The following is a 23256-nucleotide window of genomic DNA, read 5'->3' on the forward strand; positions in this document are numbered from 1 at the left end:
CATTGCCGCCCCAAGATCTTTTTTATGTGCTTTTCGTACTAACTTTGGATTACTTATTTGTTAGACCCTCGCCTCTTAGACATGTTTTAGATTGTAGTCCTCTATGATGACTTTTGGATTGGGGATTGTAATAGTTAGAACTTCCGCACTAATTTCAGATTTATGGCATGACTTATTTTGTTCTTTTGATATTTGGAACGAGTAATATTGTTTAGCTTTGTTAATATAAACGGATTGAATGATTGTGGTCTTACGTCCTGTTCGCCCACCAGACTTAGACGTGACGCTAACAGGCGGGTCGGGTCGTGATAAAGATTATCTTTTTGAATGGAGCAAAATGGTAAAAGAAATGACTTTTTAATATTCAATAGTAAATTCAAAGCAAAATATTGTTACCATAGTTACATTCACATATTTATATAATAATATGATCAAATTGAATCAACACTTAGCGGACCTTTTACTAAATCGTAACTAATACTTAGCTAAACTGATTGAATTAGATCTAAACTTGCTAACTGTAACTCAATTCTATTTAATACTTAAGTAATTGACGCAATTCATGTTAAATTCACTATTTTCGTTTATATTAATTGAATTAGATCTAAACATACTAATTGCTTCTCAATTCTATCTAATTTGTAATTACTTTGCTAAATTGAGACAATTCAATGTCTCATTAAAGTCAATTATGTAGTCACTACTCCGTAATTCACTATTTTCGTTTAAATTGATTGAATTAGATTTAAACTTACTACTTGCTACCCAATTCTATCTATTTACATAGCTAAATTGAGACAATTCGATTTTAAAAACACAAACAAGGCATAAATATCATGAATTGATGCCAATTTGATTGTGAGAATGCAACAAACCTATAGTTTTGCTATTTGATTGAGAAAACACGAGAACTTAGAACGAAATATCATAACGCATACTCATTTGTCTGAGGATAACACGTCAATGTATCTAATACTTTGGATGCAGTGTCAACCCATTATTTCTTAACATAATAAATCAAGTCACTTGGGTGCACAAGATCTGAACTAAAACGAGTTATAACTTTATTATTAACGAGCTCACAATTACCGATCTGGTGAATGTAAAACAACGAGGGAGAATCGCTAACGATCATAGCAGTACAAGTTCGTAATGTAAAAAACCCAAATAAACAACTGCAATTTGATTATGAGAATGCAAAACAAACCAATATTTAGCATTGAATTTCCTATTAAAATTTGAAAAGTCATTTAATTAACCATTTTGCTCTTTCAAAGGGTAAGCTAAAAAAAATTGTTCCAAATAATACCGAATGCTATTGCAGCGAAGTTGGTTATAGTCTTCCTTTAGAACCTTAGGTATCGAGTTCGAGTTCGCGCGTTTGTTTAAAAATCTTTTTTCCCACTCTCTAGATTATCAAAAATACCTAAAAAGCATTTCCGTTCCATGAAAATGTCGAATGCAATTACAACACAATTCGTCAAGGTCCGCGTTTAGAATCCTTATGTCACGGGTTCGAGTCCAGATGCACGCATTTTGGCTAAAAACAATTTTTTTCATTTTTTTCGTTCACTTAGATGATCGCCAAACTTACACAAATCAAGTACCAATGTACTTCTATCCTTTTGAACACAAATAATTACCAATAATAAATGCATACCCCTCAAATGGATACTACATGAAAATAAAATGTAATTACGGAACGGCAAGTCATTACAATAAACATAATACACATTTTGTTATATTAAGATGGCACGTTACACATTTGCTAATAATATCTCCTCTTCGAAACCCACCGGCAAATTAAGTCAATGTTTCGACATCTACCAAACAATTCTCACAGGTAATGTCAAGTTCGTTAAAACCAAGTACAACGTTTATGTCCCGTTGCGACCAGTGACTGTCTATTACTCCACCTCACATAGTCTGGTCCTGCGCACCTTCCAAAAATTAGGCTCGCCAAGTACGAATCTCATTGCAAAACGAAACATTATCATATGACCTCTTCCTCCCGGCTCATGCCATATTTTCCGAAAATTTGTTAGTGCATCCTCGGCCTATTCCAGCCTTAACAAGGCAATACCATAAATAGATATTGCTCCCATTAACACCGGCTTCAAGCCAAAGCCCGTGGAGTGCTTGGCCACTGGAGATCTGAGGAAAATCTATAAATTCCGTATATAAGTATACCCCAGTGAAAAACCTCTGATGCAACCACTATAAAAATCCAACAGCATGCATATCTTGAACTTGTGATAATTTGAAACAAAGATAATGCAAAACCTAGGCTCTTTTCGAAGACTGGGGAAAATATCATCTCCCTGGAGGGCTTGCTGTTACACCCCGTATCTTCAAAGAAGCACTTATCAAATTTGAAACATAAGTACGTTGAGTTATGGTTAAGTAAAACCACTTTGGAATATAAGGAGCAAGCATTATTAAGTATTTTTAATGATGTAAGGATGTATATAAGGTATACCAATGTTTTATAAGGAAATGAGTGGAAGAAATGGAGTAGTACAACTTTTTTGAGAAAGTACTGGTAAAGTTTCGTGGCAAAAATTTTGGTCCAACTTGAGGGAAGGATATCTCTTAGCATATAAAGTGTTTTAAGTTGTTTCAAAAGCCTAAAATGAAGTTTGTCGAGTCTAGTTTCCAACGCAATAAACTTCTTATCTATAGGACATCAAAGTAGAGAATTATGGACGTTAAAAGTTTAGTGGACAAAGCAGAAATGCGTGCTACAAAGACGTGCTACAGTGACCCGACCCGAATTTGAAACTTATAAAAGGGGACAAAACCCCATTTTTTCACCAAAAAAAAAAAATCAGATTGAGAGCAAAGAACACTAAGGGCAATATAGTCATAAAAAAAGTGAGGGTCCGAGTGATTTTCAAGTGGCGAAGCTAATCAGTCTTGATACCGCATGGTCGTGATTCTAGAATTGTCTTGCGTTGATTTGGCTTCGATTCAAGGTGGAATCTTGAAGATATTATCGTTTGGACAAGAAAAAGGTATCAATCTTTCTCTTTTGGTATTATTTAAGGCTTATTCTCGGAGACAAAGTCGTTAAATAATTGTGTAGTAAGTTGATTAGTTATGGAAGTTGAAAAACAGCGTGTGGGCTATTTTATATGCATATTTGTGTTGGAAATGTTTTTATTGATGTTGGTATTGTTGTTGTTGTTGTTGGTGATTGCTGAATTGAGATTTCAGGCTAGGCATATAAACAAGGAAGATGCTGCCCGATTTTCGGCAAGATATAAAATAGTTTGATTTGAAAACTTAGTACAAGTACACAACAATGAGTCTAACGATAGTGTGAATCCTCTTAAATGTAGACTTGCGAGCTTGGACGAATAAGTGTAGATAATTGGAGACTGAACAGGTATGTAAAGTTACCTTTCTACATAAACTGAGCGAACAACGAACATATATGACTCCAAGGAACTCTAGTTCTCAATATTGCTTGACATGATAGTTGTCTTTGATTCTCCAGTGTTGGTTCATTCACATTATTCTATTGAGTCTCGGGTAATGATTTATTTTGTACATGATTGCTCCTAATATTCCATTCGTGCACATGGTCATTGTTTCACTTCATCGAGTCCCTCACTAGAGGGCCAGGTACGGTATATATATGATTACTTCACTGAGTCCCTCACTGGAGGGCCGGGTACGGTATATATATATGATTATTTCACCAAGTCTCTCACTAGAGGACCGGGTACGGTATATATATGATTATTTCACCGAGTCCCTCACTAGAGAGCCGGGTACCGTATATATGTATATGACTTCATTCACCGAGTCCCATAATAGGCCGGGTACGGTATATTATATATGTGCATGACTCTTATCTCATAAGGCACAGATGCATTGGTATCTTGATTATCATACTCGTCTCCTGTCATCTTTTACTCAGTCACGATCTTCTTTATTGTACTTCATGCTTTACATACTCGCACATTTTCCGTACCGACCCCTTTCTTCGGGGGGGGCGCGTTTCATGCCCGCAGTACAGATACCCGCTTGGTGATCCTCCACCTTTAGGACCGCCACTACCGCTTGGAGAGCTCCATTGTTCCGGAGCTTGAGTCATTTTGGTACAGATCCTTTTGATATCGATTTATGCATATTCAGGGGTACGGCAAGGCCCTGTACCGCCAGGTTTTACTGTTATACTCGTAGAGGTCTGTAGACATATGTTTGGGTTGTGTATATATGCTTTGGTCAGCTATATCGATGTAATTCATTTTGGATGTCCCCGTGTATAGTAGCAGCCTAGTCGGCTTGCATATTTGTTATGTTTTGGTTAGATATGGCTTCTCAGGAGACAGGTTCTTTTTTATGTATGACATGATGCGTTGACAAAGATGCTTTTACAGTTTGCCATATTGTTTCCAACTCCAGTCTGACTATATCTAGCAGGTTCGTATACGGGTGTCCAGCTCGAGCACTAGTCATGGCCCATCGGTTTGGGTCGTGACAAAAGTGGTATCAGAGCAGTTCATCCTAGGGATTGTCTACAGACCGTGTCCGGTAGAGTCCTGTTTACGGGTGTGAAGCCGACCATACTTATAAACAGGAGGCTGCAGGGCATTTAGGAATCATTGACCTTTCTTTCTAGCTCAGATCGTGCGATAGAGCCAGAATCTAGGAAAGATCGCTTTTGACCCTTTTTCCTGTAGGTAAGTGCAGACTAACAAAAATGAAGAGATCAGCCTCAGACAGTGGGGGTGCTAAGAAAGCCCCCAGAGTAGATCCAGGCCCTGTGCTCCGTGACCTGCCAGAGGAGCCCTCGCTTATTCCATTGAGATTGATCCCTTGGAGGACCCCTCAGAGAATAGTTATGACACGGATATGTCTAAGGATTCGTCTGGGACGCCGGAGGAGGAGATTGCCGAGGCAGTACCAGCTGCTCCTGTGGTAGAGCACTACGTCAGACCAGCTACTCCGGTGAGTGTTACGGATTACTCTAACCCTTTATCCTGGGCGTCGGTAAACCAGGAGTTGCCTGATTATCCATACCCTTCAGACCCAGATGAGAGAGATAATGAAGGCCAGACGAGCAAATGGTGCCGATGGTAGGAAAATCCTGATGAAGAGCACACTTCGCTTTATAGCCCACCGGATCAGGCTAAGGACCGATCGGCTACAGGTATATGAGACTTTATTGGAATTTTCTATGTGTGTGCATTTACCGCAGGTTACTATTTAATAGCGACTAGTGGAAATCCTAAAGGGACCGATAACCAAGTATTTATGAGTAACTATAATTAAGGTGTTGTCGCCACCATTGGGAATCATGAAATCTAGAATGGAAGTTAGTCGTACACACAGAGGAAAGGTGAATATTGAGGATTTAAAAGGCCAAAATAGTATGTGTGCAGTCGGAAGAGTAAGAGATCCTTTCTAATTCGGAGGGAGATGCATTTCGAGAATATTTTGGAATCTATTAAAAACTTCAACTTGCTCTAGATTATGTGATGAAGGTCATGCAGTAAGGTGTGTGCGATCATACCATCACTAGCGCACCGGATTTCACTAGAGTTTCAAGGTTAAGCGTGCTGGGGTAAGAGAAATACTAGGATGGGTGACCCTCTGGGAAGTGTACTAAGAGTCCTACAAAGTCAGACATAAGAGACGGATGAGAAGCTAGAGTAACCTAAGGGAAATTGGAGTATGCAGAGTGGTTGGAAACCCTAAAAGATTGCGAAGGATGAGGCGGACTAGATCGGCAAAGAGAAAGAAGGTGCATCACAGCTCTAGAATTAGGAAAAGTTCGAATAGTATTTGGAAATACTTTGTAAGCAAGGCGTTAGTAAATATATATGTATGTGTATGACATCCCATATGTGGCTGCGCCAACCGATATGTGTGTCCCAGCAACTGACGTTGCTATATACTGAAGGCATTAATCGAACAGGGTAATGAAGTTCAAGTGAAAAAAGCGGTACAAATATTACAAGGTAAGTTGATGTTATTTTCACTACACGTTAGAGTTGGAAAGTCCTAATGCAATAACATCAGGGAAAGGAAGAAAGTGAGTATGTAGAAACTAAAGAGATTAGAATGTCTTGAGAAAAGGAAAAAGTGTAAGAAACGAGGGTGAGTGAAGCTTCCAAGAGAGACGACGGGCAAGGCAAGGGACTATTTGGATAAAATTCGAAGGTAGGCATGCGAAAGGGATAAAGTATGGTAGTATGAAACAAAAGATGAATGTGCGGGGTCAGAAAATAGACTTCGATAAGTGGGACTAAAGAATAGTAACCACAAATAGGGATGTGAAGTAAGAGAGAGAATGATCAGGCCTTGCAACGATACTAAGAGATTTCCAGCTCTCGAGAGGTATATAAAGGGATAAATGTGTAGTCATACTAACATGGTTGCCTCGAAAACGAAAAAGCTTTCCTAAAAGATGATTAAGAATAGAACGGATTTGCACATTTAAAGGAGTATTTCACGAACTTCAGGGTCAATACTATAAAATAACAAGTGGAGAAGGGCGCTCGAGGAGGAAGGAACTCAAGGAAGGTTTGAGGGTTAAAGTAGGAAAGGTACACTAATGAGCTAGTCAAAAGGAGAGGAGAGAAGGAGAAGGGAAGAAAAGAAAAATTGAGCAATCACCCAGGGATTAGCGAGAGGATAATAAACTAACAAAGCTAATCGGGAGGTAATACATCAATGACATAGGATGAGGATAAGGAATATCGAGATTCGATTATGAAGGAAATAGAAAGATGTATGGGAAATACTCATAAGTATGGACTAGCCTTGGCGGTAGGAAGGAGAAGAAAGAAGAGAGTATATTTGCAAGGATTTCACGACACGAACAAGAAGTGGCAAAACACTAGAAGAACTAGAACGTATAAGTAGGATGCAAATAAGTAGTCAAGGAAAATTTCGGATAAGTAAGCTAAGAGAATAAAAGGATTAATAGTGGAAGTGGAAGAGAGTAGCATATTAACTCTCAATGATATATTGTAGACGTAAAGTGAAACCGGAAACTCAGAGTAAGAAGAATTTCAGTGATAATAGTTGTGGAGGAAGACGAGGGACAAAAGGAGCAAGGTGTGACTAAACGTTCCGTAAAATATTTTGATGGGTTCCAATGTCCCCATTAACCTATGGATTCGGGAAAATGTTCAGTCACAAAAGGTAGAAGTAGAAGGGCCTTAAAGAAGGTAGCGAGAATGGATCGGTAATGCATAAACGCTTCGTTTAAATGCAAAGCCCTCGACTAGCAGAAAGGAAAATAAGTCAAGCTATACGATGAGAGAACTCCAGTATTATAAGGGACCAAAGAGAATTGACGGATCGTTAGGGTCGGCCAATGACTACCGATACTCGGGAGTTATTAGTGTGTAAGAACACCCTTAAAAGGGGGGAGAGCAGATCTAATTCTGAAATGAGGTATAACATTGTCAAAATTCCAAGGAAAGAAAGATGTTAGCTTAAAGAGGCCAAAATTCGGGACGTGGTGGCATATCAAGAATGCATTAAGAGGGAGCAGAAATAAATTAAAGATAAGCATACCACAATGCAGGTATGAAAAGGAATTAAAATGGATCAAGAGAATACTTCATGCGGGCGTGAGATATGATATTTCTAGACCAGGGAAATTTGTGCCGCATCTAAATAGGCAGCGACATATCCTAAAGAGTAATAAGGAGAGTAAGAAAGGTCTACAAGCTAACTACAAAGAGAATGACGAAATGGATGATGAGTACAAAGGACACTTTGGGTTACAACAGAAGAAAATCTTGATATTAAAGGAAAAATATGAGAATCTTAACAAAAGGAGTAACCATAAGCGGTGTGGTGATCTCTAAGAGAGGAAGAACGATGTGGGTGCAGCTAGAAGTGCAGCAACATCACCAGAAATTAGAAAGTATATCACGAGTCCCTAACCATACTGAGTATAAGGGTATGTATTATAGAATTATATGAACCATCAGCGTAAGGTTATGCCCCGCAGATGGCAACGGACACACCGGAAAGCCAACAAGGAACGACAGCTAACTAAGTAATCATAGGAACAAGAAAGTCAAGGGTGAGTATACCATACTGATGTTAGAAAAGAAGCTGTGGTAAAGTGAGAATTTCCCTAACTTTATAATTATAAGTTATATTGCAAGATTTGAGGCAAAGGAATTAAAGGGAGAGTTTTGACAAGAACTCGAAGATATTGTGAGCTATAGACCAGTTCGAACTATGATTATTGGTTCATCGCAATATATAATCCTGCTACAAGGAATAATAAGGATGGTGATGGAACATTAGGAATGTACGTAATTAAGAAATTGTATTGAGGATATGGGTATAACTGATCATGGAAAGGAATTAAGACGGATGGTTGAAGAAACATAACCGTTAAGAGTAAGGATTTGTCAGTAGCAGAGTACCGCTGAACAAGCAACTGGATGTTAGTATAAGAAATGAGGAACGAAGAGGAAAGACACTCACAGGACGGCGAGTAACCGTGGCATGGCTAGTTAAACCACAAGAATGGAGACAGAATGAGAACGGAATACTAGTTGACTTGTGACTATATATATGTGAGGATTGAGGACTGCAGGACTCACGATCGGCGCACTACAACATTCGAGGACGAATGTTTTTAAGGGGGAAGGATGTTACACCCCGTATCTTTGAAGAAGCACTTATCAAATTTGAAACATAAGTACGTTGAGTTATGGTTAAGTAAAACCACTTTGGAATATAAGGAGCAAGCATATTAAGTATATTTAATGAGTAAAGGATGTACATAAGGTATAACGGAAGGTTTTATAAGGAAATGAGTGAAAGAAATGGAGTAGTACGACTTTGGAGAAAGGATGGGTAAGGTTTCGTATAAAAATTTTGGTCCAATTTGAGGGAAGGATAACTCTTAGCATATGAAGTGTTTTAAGTTGTTTCAATAGCCTAAAATGAATTTCGTCGAGTCTAGTTTCCAACGCAACAAACTGCTCGTCGATAGGACATCGGAGTAGAGAATTATGGACGTTACAAGTTTGGCTGACAAAGCAGAAACGCGTGCTACAAGAATGCGGCCACAAGATCTTGCCACGATTGACCGACCCGAATTTGAAACTTATAAAAGGGGAAAAACCCATTTTTTTTTCACCAAAAAAACAAATCAGATTGAGAGCAGCAACACTAAGGGCAATTTCGTCATAAAAAAAGTGAGGGTTTGAGTGATTTTCAAGTGGCGAAGCGTTAATCAAGCCCGGATAACGCATGGTTGTGATTCTAGAATTGTCTTGCGTTGGATTTGGCTTGGATTCAAGGTGGAATCTTGAAGATATTATTGTTTGGACAAGAAAAAGGTATGAATCTTTCTCTTTTGGTATTATTTAAGGCTTATTCTCGGAGACAAAGTCGTTAAATAATTGTGTAGTAAGTTGATTAGTTATGAAAGTTGGAAAACAGCGTGTGGGATGTTTTATGATGCATATTTGTGTTGGAAATGTTTTTATTGATGTTGGTATTGTTGTTGTTGGTGGTGATTGCTGAATTGAGATTTCGGGCTAGGCATATAAACAGGGAAGATGCTGCCCGATTTTCGGCAAGATATAAAATAGTTTGATTTGAAAACTTAGTACAAATATACAACAATGAGTTTAACGATAGTGTGAATCCTCTTAAATGTAGACTTGCGAGCTCGGACGAATAAGTGTAGATAATTGGAGGCTGAACAGGTATGTACAGTTACCTTTCTTCTTTTTTTTTCTTTTTTTTTTTTTTTTTTTTGCATGGATTACATAAACTGAGCGAACAACGAACATATATGACTCCAAGGAACTCTAGTTCTCAATAGTGCTTGACATGATAGTTGTCTTTGAATCTCCAGTGTTGGTTCATTCAAATTATTCTATTGAGTCTCAGGTGATGATTTATTTTGTACATGATTTCTCCCAATATTCTATTCGTGCATATGGTCATTGTTTCACTTCACCGAGTCCCTCACTAGAGGGCTGTACTACGGTATATATATAATTACTTCACCGAGTCCCTCACTAGAGGGCCGGGTACGGTGTATATATAATTACTTCACCGAGTCCCTCACTAGAGGGCCGGGTACGGTATATATATGATTATTTCACCGAGTCCCTCACTAGAGGGCCGGTACGGTATATATATGATTATTTCACCGAGTCCCTCACTAGAGGCCGGGTACGGTATATATGTATATGACTTCATTCACCGAGTCCCATAATGGGCCGGGTACGGTATATTATATATATGCATGACTCTTATCTCATAAGGCACAGATGCATTGGTATCTTGATTATCATACTCATCTCCGGTCATCTTTTACTCAGTCATGATCTTCTTTATTGTACTTCATGCTTTACATACTCAGTACATTTTCCGTACTGACCCCCTTTCTTCGGGGGCTGCGTTTCATGCCCGCAGGTACAGATACTCAGTTTGGTGATCCTCCAGCTTAGGACTGCTACTCAGCTACTTGGAGAGGTCCATTGTTTCGGAGCTTGAGTCATTTTGGTACAAATCCTTTTGATACCGACTTATGCATATTCAGGGGTACGGCGAGTCCCTGTACATCCATGTTTCACTGTTATACTCGTAGAGGTCTGTAGACATATGTTTGGGTTGTGTATATATGCTTTGGTCAGCTATATTGATGTAATTCGTTTTGGATGTCCCCATGTATAGTGGCAGCCTTGTCGGCTTGCATATTTGTTATGCTTTGGTTAGCTGTGGCTTCTCAGGAGACAGGTTCTTTTTGATGTATGACATGATGCGTTGATAGCATGCTTTTACAGTTTGTCATATTGTTTCCAGTTCCAGTCTGATTATATCTAGCAGGTTCGTATACGGGTGTCCAGCTCGGGCACTAGTCATGGCCCATCGGTTTGGGTCGTGACACTTGCACCTGCAGTTAGGTTATTTTATACATTATAAAATTAATATATGTAATATAAATGCATAATTTCGTATGTCATACTTACACTACAGAAATAGATGATACATCCCTTCTTGATTCACCTTCACCCACGGCCTTAAGAAGTATGACTTCTACAAGTTCCTCCGAAAGAGTTGAGAAATAATTTCTCTCCATAGTGTGGTGATTTATGTTGAATTTTTTCGTATGCAACAAACAGTGTGTTTGCTTTATTTTATAGGGAAAATGGGAAAGTTGAATTAGTTGTGTATTTAATGCTCATACATTGAAGGGTCGCCTCGTTTTAGCCATTTAAATTAAAGTTCATACTAGTGGATGATTACACACTAGCCATTTAATGCTATACACTAATTCAAAGGTGAAATCATATATTATTTCTTAACATAACACAGTAATTATGTAAGCCATAGGAAATTTTTTAACGAACACTAACATTGGATGTGATAAAAACCAGCACAAATCATGAAAAATATTGAATGTCATGAATTAATTCCAATTTGATTATGAGAATGCAACAAACCATGATTTGGCGTTGAATTTCCTATTAAATTTTGAAAAGTCATTTATTTAACCATTTTACTTTATTCAAAGGATAACATAAAAGGATTTTTGTTCCAAAGAATACCGAATGCTATTGCAACGAAATTGGTTAGAGTCATCCTTTAGAACCTTAGGTACCGAGTTCAAGTCTGGGTGCGCACGTTTCTTTAAAAATATTTTTTCTTTTCCCACTTAGATGATCAAAATATCGGTTAAAAGCATTTCTGTTCCATGAACTGTCGAATGCTATTGCAGCACAATTGGTCAAGATCCTCATTTAGAACCCTTAGGTCCCGAGTTCGAGTTCCGCTGCGCGTTTTTAGGCTGAAAATATTTTTGTAATTTTGTCTTTCACTTAGATGATCGTCAAACTTAAACAAACCAAGTACCAAATTAATTTAAATCTTTTGAACACCAAAACTCACCTGGTTTTGCTATTTGATTGAGAAAAAACTCAAACTTAGAACGAAATGCTACATTAGATCTAAACTTGCTAACTGTTACTCAATTCTATTTAATACTTAACTAATTGAAGCAATTCATGTTAAAATCACTATTTTCGTTTAAATTGATTGAATTAAATCTAAACTTACTAATTGCCACTCAATTCTATCCAATTAATTAGCTAAATTGAGACAATTCAATGTCTAATTTAAAGTCAACCACAGTGTGGACTACTTATATATGTAGCGTTACATTTGAATTTGACGATTTAGCTTTGAATGTAGTTAGTGAGAAGCTAATTTTGGTTTTTGCAAGTCTGTGACTGTCTGAACAGACTAGTCTAATCGACGATGAATGTCGAATTACTTAACAATTATTAAAGTTATACTTATCGGAAGAATATATTTATTATGGATTTGTTATATTTTATTATTAATTATGCTTTGGAAATCTAAATTTAAATATTAGTTTTTCTTGTCAAAATTAATGGGTTATGTAATAACTTGACACGTCTATTGAGAAGCCAAAAATAGAATGCAAAAGAAGTGACAGCTATTAAAAGTAATCACAAATACTTTACTTTATATTTATAACATTATTTAAAAGTGGTATCAAAATTTATTTTATGTCAAACTTAGCTCTGATACCACTTTTATTCTCACTTTACTTGCGTATTTTGGCAAATTAAAAAGTTTTATTGTTTCCCTCAAATATAAAAAAGACATATAAGGCAAAATTCCCTAAAATGAGTTTTCTCGCTTAGAAAGTCAGCTAAAAGAAAAATAATATCACTTGGATCCGAATATTGAAGTAAGATGGAGTTAGATTGTGCCGGACTTGACATCATTACGTCTCTATCACCTTAATATGAGTGGGTGTCGGATTTTGTGTTAGATTTTGAGGGAAAAATTTAGAGGGACATACCAATTTACGGAGCCATTTTTTATTAATGGTAAAGTGGGCACGTGTTATGCCACTTAGAAAGTTGGGTAAAAGAAAGAGAATGTCGCTTGGATCCAAATACTTAAGTTATCTTAGGGAGTCGGATTGTGCCAGACTTGACATTATCACATCTCTATCACCTTTTATATGAGAGGTTGTCGGATTGTGTATTACAGTAGGAAAATGCAAAGCCACTCCATCTTGCTCATAATATTCTCAATAAATGAGAAATAAGCAAGCAGTTTTAAAGATCATAATAGCTTTACTAGTTTAGTTTTGTGTAGTATGCACCAGCAAAGGGTGGACCCCATCACCTGCTGCTGAATATTTTTCAGGTGCTAGTAGCCAACCCTTGCCTTTTACATAAGAGGCTGTCAGATTGTGTATTAGAGGCTAATAAACAAGCCGCTCTAAAAATTTACTTCGCAGTGGATACCTACAACGTGATATTCTTGTGCGTCCGAGTTTCACCACTTTTAGTTGCTTACTTCGCAGTGAATACCTGCAACGTGATATCCACGTGTGTCTGAGTTTCACTTCCTTTAGTTGCTTACTTCGTAGTGGATACCTATAACGTGATGTATCCAAATTGTAGATCAGTGGTTGTCATATATTTTTAACGTAATCTACTTTGATTTGCTGAGAAGTTTAACCGAAAATAAAAAATAAAAAAAAAGGAGGTGGTATCAGAGCTCTTGGCTGTTTGGGATTTAACAATTAGCAATTTTTTATTTAATTTGATACATTTAAAAAGAAATAGATGTAACAAGTAGTCAATAATATGGTTGACTTTAATTGAAACATGGAATCATCTCAATTAGTTAAGTATTGAATAAATTGAGTAGCAATTAGCAAGTTAGCAAGTTTAGATATAATTCGATCAATTGAAACAAAAATAGTGAATTTAACAAGTAGTGAACAACAAGGTTGACTTTAATTCAAATAATGAATTATCTCCAATTAACTAAGTATTAGTTAAGATTTAGTAAAAAGTTTGCTAAGTATGTTTGAGTAACAATTAACATATATTGATTTAACTCAAAAAAAAATTATAAAAAAAAAAACTAGTCAACACTATAGTTGACTTTGATTGAAACATTGAATCGCTAATGACAAAGTTCGTAACATAAAAAATCAAAACAAAGCGTGAATATCATAAATTGCTGCCTATTTGATTATGAGAATGCAACAAACCTATAATTTCTCATTCAATTTCCTATTAAATATTGAAAAGTCATTTAACTTACTATTTCCTCTGTTCGAACGAGAAGGTAAAACTATTTCTGTTCCAAGAAGTAACGAATGCTATTGCAACGAAAATGGTATGCGCCTCTCTTTAGAACCCATAGGTCCCGAGTTCGAGCCTAGGCACGCTCAAAATTTTTTTCCTCAAGTTACAACCTTATTTTTTTCTAGACTCACAACTACACCCTATGAACTAGGCTATAATAGTAACAAGGAAGTGGATAATTATTATAATAATAAATTTTTGGAGGGAAACATAATATTGTGGAGGGAAACAAGATATTTTTTTAGACTTCATCCTTTTCCCCTCTATATAAGTTCACTCATGGGATATAAAAAAACCTTTAAGTGGTCATGAAACCCCAAAGCGAGGTGACTTCCATTGAAATGGGACCTTCAGATTTCACAGTGGTTATGTCCAAATCATACATACAGACTGGTGATGTGGTATTTTTCTTTGTTTTTTCAAGTTATAGTATCAAATAATCATGCTTTAGTTTTCAAATGCAACTTTATTAATACCATTATTTTTTCTTGATAAATAGTACGTGCTGATGCATATATTGAAATGTCTTTCGTCTGACCAAAAAAGCGCCTTTTAGCCACGGTTTTTTAGCCACGGTTCCAAAAACCGTGGCAAAACTAACCAAAAAATGATAAATTTTCTACGGTGTTAGAATCGATGGCAAAATTTCGTGGGCAAATAAGGCGGGTACTAAATTTCACTCCCACCCTTTATTTTCATTTCCCCCCATTTATTTTTCTTTTGGTGTTTATTAGTTTTCTCTTTCAAGAAAAGCTCTTTCCACCCAAGAACTTCACCCAAAATTCGTACTCCACCAAAAATTCATTCGATTGCTTCATGAAAATTCAACTGATTCACCGTGCATAGCTTCGAATAGTAGCGAAAAATTGTAGAATCACTTCTTCCAGGTAACAAATGTTTGAAAGTGGTAAATTTTTTTGTTCAATCTTCAATGGGTTCCTTTTAGGGTTTCGTTTTGTGCAAAATCTGAAAGTTTTTAGGGAAAGGAACAATTTTGGAAAGAAAATTCCCTATGCATGAAAGAAATTTGGCTTTGGTCGCTTGTGTTCGTGAGTTTTACTTTGAGGTACTTTTGTGTGTGGAATTGATTTTGTGATTTTTGATTAATAAAACTACCACTACTGGGAGCGAAGCATCTATATGTAACACCAACTATGGATTAAGTGTAACTCTGTTTTCATAACTCAATTTCAATGGATTTAAACTATAGGCAAGTGTAGCCCATGTTGAAACTGTTCGAGAAGTGAGTCGAGAAAGTGTGACTTTATTATGGTATTAGATAATTAGAAGAAGCTATTCGACTATTCGATCACAGATTTATATTAGCTACTGAGTCTTTGCCGAACTTTGAGTAAGTGCTATGCGATGGTGACACAATAGAACTAGTGATAGACCATAAACCTTAATTATGAACATTATTATAAGGAGTTCAAATTGTCAAAATGGAATAAAAATTGATTTTTTCTTATTTTCCTCACTTAGCGAGGTATTTAGCATCGAGAGATTTGCTTATTAAAAGTATCATGTCTTATATGTTCATGCAAGTCATGAATGAAGAAATTTTGTGTTAAATGGGTTATTTGAATTGCAACCCTGCAGTTAAATGAAATGCCGGAGAGAATTCCTAGCGCTATGTGTTATAATATGCGATTCTACTGTTGTCTAGCTATTGTTATTAATTAATTCTACTGTTGATCTGTATACCTAGTATGAATGCAGCATATTTATTCATATTTCACAAGAGCAAACCACTGTTTACTTCTTATTGTTTGCTGGCTGTTCGTCGAGTTTTGGATAGTGATTCGAGAAGTTACGGTTTGAAAGCTATTGGATATTGGTTGCTGGATTTCTTATTCTTAATCTGCTTCTTCTCAACTGGTTAGTATCGCATCGATGTAATATCAGTTCCTTTGTTGTAGTTTTCGGCCTTAGTTTACGCATTTGATATCATTTGAATGCTCCCTAAATTTCTTTAGTTTCTCATCAAATCTTTAAGAATTAGAAATCCTGCCTATATGAAAAATAAACTAAACTCATTTGGTTCGTCCAGTCTGTGCTTGATTGATGAATGGAATTCTCTTCGAAGTAATGTCCATGTAGGGTCATCTCTGGTGTGTACTGAGTTGGGTATCAGGTCTTGTGTGATGTGTAAAAATGCTTATGTAATATTTTTGTGTGCAAGAAGTTTAGGTTGGAGGTGAAAATTGAGCTATTGATGTTAGTTGTTCACTTAAACTCAACTATTTTGTATTGTATAGAAGAAGGCAAACATTACCATGAATGAATTGTTTTTCCTTCTCTCTTTTTGTTCTTTTTTTTGGTTGTTGAGGGATGCAGATTAGTGCTTTCTAGATTTTAATTTGTGTTAATAGAAATAGGTGTTGTAAAGTTTGATGAAGTTTTTTTCTTTTCCTTGTTGTGCGGGGAAGAGGTGCTTATAAAGGCTCATCAGGGGTGAGTCACTGTTAAAAAGTTAGCTTTTCTTCTTTGGTTAAAACATCTGGTGAGTCTTCTCAAGTGCCAGTAGCTTCCTTTGCTGGTCACTCCCTAGTTAGTACTAATATTGGTTTAATACAGTGGTAGTCACACCCATTTATGCTCTGTATTTGTGCAAGGATTTGACTCATTTAGCTTGAAATTTCTCTTAGCTCATCAAGTTGCATTCTAAGGAAACTGGTTTTAATTGGTGAAATTATCTTCACACAAAATTGTGTCATGGAAATAGAACTAGGACCTGTTAATCTACTTGGCTTGTTTCAGTTTATTCTAGTTGTCCTTTCAGTGTTGTCTTCTCCCTCTTTTCAATAGATTTAAGTAACTTAAAGTTTTGTATCCTTTAAAGTAACCTCTGCATGAAAACTATCATATTCTAGGAGACCATGAAAAGAAAACGCAAGAATTCAGCTCAAGCACTGTTGGAAAGTCTAAGAGGACAGCAAGCTGATAATAATAGCTCAACTTCTCAAAATCTGCAGCAACAAATTAGTCGTGATCAACTTGATGCCCAATATGAGAATGAGAACATAGAAACCCCTACACTCGGTGATGACAACTTAAATTCTTCTTCAAGCTCTAATGAAGCTAACTCACAGCAGAAAGAGAAAGAGGAGCCCTTACTTGTCAATATCAGAGGTTAGAGATAAACTTAATGCAACTGTTGAATTGAAATAATGGAGTTTGATTGGTTGTTTAAAACTGTTATATCTTGGAAGTTTTTCTGTTTGCTTGTTCTTGTTTAGGTATGGAATGTGTGTTTGTGTGTGAAATGAAGACTCTAACTCTTCATCTTATGTTGTTGTTAACAAAAGAATTGAATTCCACTTTCCTGGAAACATAAGAATGCAATTCCGCTTTCTCATTAATGTTGATGATTGCTTGTTAAATGATAGATATTTCGACTGGAGAAATTACAACTCAAAAGATGCAAGCAGATCGAGTTTGGAACTTGGAAAAAAATAAAAAAATTATGGTGGAACTCAACGGGGATGGACAAGGAAGTGATAATGGTTCAAACTTGCTTGTTAGATTTCTTGGCAAACTTTCTCAAAAGTCAATAATTTGTCCAATATCAGTTGAGAGATGGGATAGAATGCCAGACGCAAAAAATCGCCTACAGTGGCAGCTTATTGAGGTAACTATCTTAATTTTTTCAGGTTCAATTAGTATATCTTTTTTCATTAAATATTGATTCATGAATGTAAATTCATTTGAAGGAGAATTTTGAGTTTGATTATGCTGTTGGAATTAAATGGGTGATGCATACTTTACGCGATAGATGGAGGGCCTATAAATATACATTAAGAAATAAAACCTTCTACCCTAACAAAAGTAAGGAAGAGATACTTGCTAATCCTCCGGAATACGTGGATTCTATTGAGTGGGCTGCTTTTGTGCATCACTATCAAGAAGAGAAGATGAAGGTAATTGTTCTTTCATAAAAGTCTAGTTATCTCACTTAATTCATGTCCAATAAAATCAATATATATAATTAATTAAATTGATCTTTGAGAATCGCAGAAACAAAGTGAACAAAATACAAGAAATCGAAGTAAACTTAAAGTCCCGCATGCCGGTGGTAGCAAAAGCAATGCAAGGAGAGGTCGTCAAATGGTAAGTTTCTTTACCTTGAATTTTGTTTTGAAAATCACTTTATTATACCAAATAAAATGTGTTGCATGCTACTTTGTTTTTTAATCTATACTTGATTAATGATAGGAGAAAAAACATGGAAGGCCTGTGTGCCGAAGTGAGGTTATTTTGTCAACTTTACTGAAAAAGAATGGCAATTATGTGAATGAAGAAGGGAAGATTATAGCTGTAAGTTCCAAACACTTATCCATTTTCAAATTTCAGTTATAATGTTGTTTTCTGGTGATAATTTTCTCAAAAATGGACTTTATTTGTTTCCCTTTATTATGTGTATCTGATGAGAACAATGAGTTTGTGAACCTTCTAGTGCTCAACTATAAGTCCTTAATGGTGTAAAAACTGCATCACCTCTGGTTTCCCTCCTGAACTCAATAGCTGACTAAGTAAGTGAGTGTGGAGTGCTGAACTTGAAAAATAGGAGGAGTAGGATTTTGGGTGCAACTACTATTTTGTCTCACCAGTTATGCATTTTGACATGCTAAATGTATAGGGAGTGTGTGTTTGTCCTATTTTTTTGTTGTCCTTAAGGCATGAGCTGTGTTTTAGGCTCTAGGATGTTAAAATATGTTAAGTACCAGTCTGTCCTTGGGTTTTAGCCACACCCTTGCCATCTATCTGATAGGATTCAATACAAACTTTTCCATCTATCTGAACATGTTGAAGATTTACATTTGTTTGCTTCATTGAGGCTATGTGCACACTAAGTTTAAGCTAAAAATGGAACTGGTTAATCATCTTATATTTTCAAGTGTTTCTATCTAAAATTCCCTTTCTCCATCAACTGCAGTAGCATATTGACCCTATCAGTCTCCCATTCATTAGAGATTCCTCTATATTCTATTGTCTAATCATCACAATTCCAGCATTGTGCATTTGCATTTTGTTGTTGGTCACCGAGTTGAATAGATCAGGAAAATTATCCTCCAGTGCTCCATTATTAGCCATCTGCCAATAATGGTATAATCTTTTCTCCATCTCCTACTTTCCATCAGTTTGGAAGCAAGCTCTCGCCTACATTTTATTATTATTATCGACCTTCCTTTGCATAATATTGCTTGACGAATTATCCATAAAAATCACAAAAGTCTGCAGTTGTTAACAATAGCAAAATATTTCTTGTTTTTTTTTTCCTCTCTTTCTTGAATTTTTGAACAACACTACAGAATCTGTTGCCGAATTTTGTTTGTACAAAATCCATCTTGGTCAGAGTTTAGACCTTCTATTTGTTTGCTAGAGTCATATGCTTTCTTCTTTTACTTTTCAACTCTAGTCTCTCCCTTGCATACCCATGTTTAGGATGCTCCTATTCAAAAAATGAAAATTAATGAAAGAGAAAATACACTTTGGATATCCTAAGAGCATAATATGTGCATCTCAGTTGGAGAATAGATACTGAAAAGCAGAAAGTATCGGATACTTTTCCCTATGTATATCTTGCCTCCATGCTTCCTTGTATTTAGTAGAATGTTACGTAGTTTTCTTTTATTTCAAAGAAAACGGTGATGTTGTTAAAATATTGTTATGCATATTGAATACTTATGTACTATTGGTTAGTGTTATCTTTTGTGACGATAACACCTTGGTCAATAGTCTTGTCTGTTTTACTAATTACCCCTTGCATGTTGCTTCTTCTTTAAGAAATAGGAATTGATTTAATTAGTAAACAAGTACTTGAAGGACTACTACCCCACACTTCTATCCTGTTTCACCTTGATGCCCAGCCTCGTACTCTAGCTGGACATGCATATGCTAGTTATTCATGGAAAACTGAGTAGAGCTGGTGGTAATTTCGGACGTCTTCAATTTGAGCTTGAAGATGTCACATTCAAGCAACATCCCCAATCTGCAAATATGATTATAAAGACATTAATATTAAATAAGGTCTTGTAGTAATCAACTATGATGTCGTTATCTTTTTTAGTGTGTCTTTTGCTGCTTGTACATGTCTTTAGGCCATTCTCCTAACATGTTGATCTATTTGTTAACCATTACCAAAATGATTATTTGTTTTGCTTTCTCCTAGTTTGTAGTTGGACTTCTAGTTTAGTGATAATGCTTTCTTTTCCCCTGGGATGTTAGCAGCGTTGGTATGAAATATTTCATTTATTTTCTTTTACTTGTAGGATAAAATATCGGAGCATCTATCTCAAGATCAAGAACATGCTGCTAGGGCTGTTCACAGTTTTGGTTAAAACCAAAACCAAACCGAAAATTTAACCAAACCGAATAAAAAAACCGACATTTGGTTTGGTTTGGTTTGGTTTGGTTTTAAATTTGAAAAACCGATAATATTTGGTTTGGTTATGGTTATAGTAAAAAATAACCGAATAAATAACCGAACCAAACCGATAATTATATACATAAAATTTATAATTATTTATATGTATAATATTAACTTTTCATAAATAATTAAAGATATTTTATACCTTTTAATTATTAATTTAATTTTGGTCTACTTATTTTTAAGGCCCATGTCTTAAAAGAATATGTCCAAGTCCAACAATCCAAGCCCAACTCTAATAAGTCGTAAGCATAAGGGTAAAAAGTAAAAACCCTACTATCTCTTTTCATTTTACATTGCCATCAGCATGTCTTTCCCTCAATATGCAGCAAAGTTCGCCCTTGTGGGCCGTGAGGAAAAAAGAGCTTCATAAGAAATTTGAAGAATGTAGAGAGAGATATTTGAATTGTCACGGCTAGTCATAAATTGAAAAACCGAACCAAACCGACAATAACCAAACCGGTGGTTATTATTTTACTTGGTTTGGTTATGGTTTTAGACATTTAAAAACCGACTAAATTGGTTTGGTTATGGTTTTAACCAATAACCGACCCAAACCGAACCATGAACACCCCTACATGCTGCCACTTTAGGTGTTCCGTTGAAGATATTGGCTCATCCTAATGATGCTATTGGAAAAGTATATGGAGCTGAACATTCTGGTCGTGTGCGTGGTTTAGGTGGTAATATTTGCCCCTCGACTGCTTTTGGAATGCCTAAACATTCAATTAGTCATGTGAATCTTGGTGGTTCTAGTAATATGTCTCATCTACGTGTTGAAGACCTAGAGAAGCATGTAGGAACCTTGAAAGAGAAGCTCATTGGATATGAAGAGACCAAAGAAAAACTTGAGGATACCAAGGAACAACTTGTGGAGACCAAGGAACGGCTTGCGCAAAATGAGAATCACTTGGCAACTCTTCATAGGTTTTTACAAGCTAAATTTGGTAGTGAGTTGCCTAGTTTCAACTTAGATTCTTCTTAGCCTTTTGTGCATAGTATATTTTTGAACCACTAAATATGTAGTGTACCTAACTTTTTGTATTTCCATTACACTAGTAATTGTGGTGTCTTTTTTGTCTATTCAACGCTTGAAACTTATGTTTAATTTGAGATATATGATAAGTAGAACATTGAAACTTTGATCTTGTGTATTATGCCCAATGTATTAGTGAATGCTTATCATTATGTATTGATACCAGGAAAATGTAGGGAAATAATTCTATTTTAAAAAAAAAAAAAAACTGAGCACATTTGCCACGGTTCAACCGTGGCTAAAAAGTATAACTGAATTTGTAAACTAATTACGTTATCCCTTAAATTAGCCACGGTTCTCGTGTGGGTAATTAAAAATTCCAAATATATTTTCATTTTTCTGCTGCAAAATTTAGCCATGGTTAGACCGTGGCTAAAGATAAAATAAACCGTGGCCAAATAAAGGTTACCACGGACGCAAAAACCGTGGCTAATGCGCGAGCGACGCCCCTGATGGGCACGCTTGTAACCGTGGCTAACTTACTGTGGCGAGATACTGGTAGCCACGGTTTAGGTGCCCTTTAGCCACGATTTTTCGCGTGGCTAAATGCCGCGTTTTTTGTAGTGATACACCAATTATTCTTCAACGTGGTAGGAAACATTGGAATGTCTCACTGTCCACCGGTAAACAGAAAAGACTAAAATATGGCTGGAGAAAGGTTGTAGGCGATAATAAAATTGTGGAAAGAGATCATCTTGTTTTTAAGATGTTACCTCCTTTAAATAAACTTGTGAGGTTTGAAATTGTAGTCCGCGTTGCGGGCTTCCATGAGCTTCTGTTCAAGAACCATAGTGATGAAGGAACTTCATCAAAAAAGATGGAGGTTTGTTGGTCGTTTTATTTTATTTAGCCTTTTGTATTATAATATTGTCTAAGACATGTAATATTTGCAATGTTTTCTTACAGGTGAGTAAGTGCAGTGCTTGGAGTAGAAAGTTGAAGAGAAGACAACAAAATTAAGTCAACTGCAGGACATGATGAGATTGAAGAAGATGCAACAAAAACAAGTCGATATACTCGTAAAGGGGGCTAAAGCAGGCCTATCCCTTGATCGTGTCGTGCGACTTCGCGAATTGTACTCTAGGATTAAAAGTATGGTGAAGTTGGTCGCACGCGGTGGTTAAGTAGTAGATTTATTAATGACGTAGTGCTTTTTGCTCCTCTATTTATGTAAATCGATTTTTGATCAATGGAATTAGTTTTTTGCTCCTCTTGTAATTGGATGATCACCATACCTTCTTTTTTTTTCATCTTTGAAAAAAGATGATCACCATACTTAAACAAATGATGTAACAAAGTAATTTAATCCTTTCGAAAAAAATCAATTAATAAAAGAACAGATCAAAATCCATAGTAAAGACACGTACACTAACATAAAGTATTAAGCCGATTAAATTCTAACAAAAACAAAAGAGTATTGTACTTCAAAATCCAACTTTAAACATAAATTAAACCAACATTTAGTTAATGCTTCTTTCTTTCTTCTTCTTATTGTTATTGTAAACCACAATTAATAATCAGTGCTTTATAATATTGGATGTTTCAATTTATTTTATTATAAACCGCATTATTTTTGTTATTGTAGGCACGCGCATGTAAATAGATAAAATATTCACTTTTCTTATTTACTTAGTGCTTTG

General features: G+C 36.0%; 2 protein-coding genes across 2 annotated transcripts in view; both read left to right on the plus strand.

Moving 5' to 3' along the window:
- Positions 1-23256, plus strand: part of LOC132056874 (large ribosomal subunit protein eL32z-like) — a 92627-nt gene that overhangs the window by 3270 nt on the left and 66101 nt on the right. The window lies entirely within an intron of this gene.
- On the plus strand, positions 14806-22576 carry LOC132066066 (uncharacterized). The gene is made up of 10 exons (XM_059459458.1): positions 14806-15037; positions 17024-17282; positions 17540-17781; positions 17864-18070; positions 18168-18260; positions 18366-18467; positions 20423-20486; positions 21174-21507; positions 22211-22439; positions 22523-22576. Exons 2-10 carry the CDS (start codon positions 17030-17032, stop codon positions 22574-22576), a joined length of 1578 nt encoding a protein of 525 aa, XP_059315441.1. The 5' UTR covers positions 14806-15037; positions 17024-17029.

Source organism: Lycium ferocissimum, chromosome 1 (assembly GCF_029784015.1).
Source record: "Lycium ferocissimum isolate CSIRO_LF1 chromosome 1, AGI_CSIRO_Lferr_CH_V1, whole genome shotgun sequence".
Classification (NCBI taxonomy): domain Eukaryota; kingdom Viridiplantae; phylum Streptophyta; class Magnoliopsida; order Solanales; family Solanaceae; genus Lycium; species Lycium ferocissimum.

Coding starts and splice junctions, on each gene's coding strand:
- LOC132066066 (XM_059459458.1), top strand. CDS start 17,030: ATGAAAAGAAAACGCAAGAATTCAGCTCAAGCACTGTTGGAAAGTCTA. Junction 17,283..17,539: donor CTTACTTGTCAATATCAGAG/GTTAGAGATAAA, acceptor GTTAAATGATAG/ATATTTCGACTGGAGAAATT. Junction 17,782..17,863: donor TACAGTGGCAGCTTATTGAG/GTAACTATCTTA, acceptor ATTCATTTGAAG/GAGAATTTTGAGTTTGATTA.